This window comes from Austrofundulus limnaeus, unplaced genomic scaffold, assembly GCF_001266775.1.
Source record: "Austrofundulus limnaeus strain Quisiro unplaced genomic scaffold, Austrofundulus_limnaeus-1.0 Scaffold188, whole genome shotgun sequence".
Classification (NCBI taxonomy): domain Eukaryota; kingdom Metazoa; phylum Chordata; class Actinopteri; order Cyprinodontiformes; family Rivulidae; genus Austrofundulus; species Austrofundulus limnaeus.
In genome coordinates this window covers 341,413-344,151 of record NW_013952590.1, presented here as the reverse complement: position 1 = coordinate 344,151, position 2,739 = coordinate 341,413, and the positions used below count along the sequence as shown (strand labels likewise).

The 2,739-nt window shown below is 41.3% G+C and overlaps 1 protein-coding gene across 1 annotated transcript in view; it reads right to left on the bottom strand.

Annotated features, from left to right (window-relative positions):
* The window catches only part of nhsl2 (NHS-like 2), a gene marked incomplete in the record, with an annotated part of 202,245 nt that extends 199,874 nt beyond the window's left edge, over window positions 1-2,371 (bottom strand). Inside the window, 1 exon segment of the mRNA XM_014018260.1 lies at window positions 1,804-2,371. Within this exon segment, the coding sequence (XP_013873714.1) occupies window positions 1,804-2,080 (277 nt within the window).
* Window positions 2,372-2,739: the final 368 nt, after the last annotated feature.

The window sequence follows — 2,739 nt, the reverse complement described above, 5'->3', positions numbered from 1 at the left end:
CACACACACACACACACACACACACACACACACACACACACATGGATCTGTGTAAACTATAGGACAAGTTGCATTTTTCATATCCTCTCCTTCTTCCAGCTCCACATCTGGTCTGTGTTTAAAGGGAGGTTTTCTTTCTGTCTTACAGCACTGAACATGTGCACACCCAAGTTTGTATTTATATCCTTATTAGGACCATTCATTGACTTCCATTCATTTTTTGGTAATTTTCTATCCTGACCATTTACCCTAAAACTAACCTAAACTCAATTCACACCTTGGTCCTAAACCTACCCCTAAGCTGTAACAAAAACAATGAAAAAACTATGTAGTTTTGAAGGGTTGGGCTCGTGACCCCAGTGCAGATTTCCCATCATGCACCTGGGCTGCATATTGCATGGGAAAAACTATATTACTGTGCCATGGTTGACTTTGGGTATTTAAAGCTTTGCTGTAATAGTTGTGCTCAAACTTTAGAAATAAATGCCTTAATGATCATTAAAGGGAAATTCCACTCTAAAACAAAGATTACAAAGTAAACGCATCAACACATTATATTCTATAGTTACATTTTACCCTTTTACCCTGCATTTTACACTGCATTTTACACTGCAACAGTCTAAATAAAACAGGACATTAAAATCTGTAAGCTGAACTTTATATTAATGTTTTTTTTATTTGGTCCTCGACTGGGATTCAGTCCATCAAATGAGTCACCATGCCGCCATCTATTTATTATCATTTATTATTTGATTTCAGAAAGCAATACACGATTAGGTTACCACAGTCACTGCTCTATTTTGGAAATAACCTGAGTCAGCAGAAATTAGGTTGACCGTAAGGCTTTTAAAAAACTTTTTTTTTTCTAATTTAGTACAAGCTTAGTAATTTAGGAGATGAATGGCTCATTTAGGTCAATTTTGGAAGTGGTAAAACTTAAAAAATACAATAAATAATAACTATTTATACCTATATAATAAAACCTAATATTTTTATATATTTATCGTAATATTTAGTCTAATTCATGTGAACCTATGATTCCATCTCATCCTCACTTGTGACACAAATAGGTAAATTTTCAGATCTATGAAATGAAAATCTGGATGTACAGTATTATATACAAATTCAACAGCCTGTTATTTTTATGCTAAATGTTTATGAAATAATGGGGTTCCCTTTAATACATTTTAAGCCCTAATTGGATTGTTACATGTAAAACTTTAAATGAACACATATACAATAATGTAGGCCTATTAGAACCCTTATGGAGGCAAAGACAGAGATAAAAATCACAGGTAAAGTGACAAAACTGCAAAGAATGCAGGACATCCCTGCTTTTCCACCACATTCCTCTCCTCTCTCTCTTCACACACCCACAGCGTGCTGCCTTCAGGAGCGCCTCGGAAACCACAACTTCCTGGAGCCAAACTTATGAAGAAGGCAGAAAAAGTTGGCGCAGTCCCATGGAGCTGCATGACATCTTTACACACCACTTCATTAAGAGCTCCCACCCCTTCTACGTCACGTTTTATCAGCTAAAGCCCAGTTTCTTGTAACATTTTAATCACTTTTTACGTACTTTTCAAAGCAGCAAGTAAACAGGACACCGGGCTGCTCTGGCAAGAACATGACCTTAACAATGACACTTTTAATAAAAGTAAAAGGACACATTTGAACCTGCTGCACATCTCAGTCAAACGACCAAAGCAACTTCAACTCCCCTCCTGAAGCTTTACAAACTGACTCCAAGCGTTATTCATTAATTAATTGATTTATCTTCCAGAGGACAGGTTGTGGACTTACCTCTCGGTGGAGGTTTGCTGATCAACGCCGCGACGTGCCTCTGGAGCCGGACCACTCTGGCCTCCAGCGCTCCGGAGCGCAGGCACACGGACACCAGCTCCCCCTCCAGCTCCTCCAGGATGCTCACCGAGTGCCGGGACAGATCCGAGAGCTGCCGCAGCACGGAGCCCAGCGAGGAGCCGCACACGTCGGCCAGCTCCCCGAGCAGCGCCAGCCTCCTCCTGCCGTCCGGCTTGCACACATCTTTGGGAAGTATCGTCCGCTTACAAAAAGGCATAGTTTAAAAAAATAAAATAAAAGTCCACAGTGCGTCAAGTTATATCCTCATGGTCCTCCTGCCTGCGACTCATGCTACGTTTGGTTCTGGAGGAGAGAAAACTTGGGAGTCCTCGCGCGCGCGTTCAGAGCTGCGCGTGAGGGTCTGTTTGTTTTTGGTGCGGAGGAGAGTCAGCTGCGCTCAGAGTTGGTGGAAAGAGTGCGCCGCACGAGACTTCCGGTTTACGCTTCAAAATCAACACGTGAACTTGGAGTTTTGGCTTGAACGAATTCTGCTGCAGCTTGAGGCACATACACACACACACAAAAACAAGACTTAAAGTGCAATAAATTAAAAATGCAACACATATGTGGTCTAAAATGAAGTTTAAATCGACAGTTTGCTGTGGTTGAAATAAAACACTAAGCTGTGATTTTAATTAGGACATCAGGCTCGTTTTTCCAGAAAAATTTGGATTCGCGTTCAAGTTTGAATTCTTATCCGGGCTTTTATTTTGAAAATACCAGTCCAATCATCAGGTCTGATTTTTTCGTTCTTGACAGGACGACATGGGGCGCAACAGTCTGGTGTTTCCCGAGGCATGAGGATGGATGGATGGATGGATGGATGGATGGATGGATGGATGGATGGATGGATGGATGGATGGATGGATGGATGGA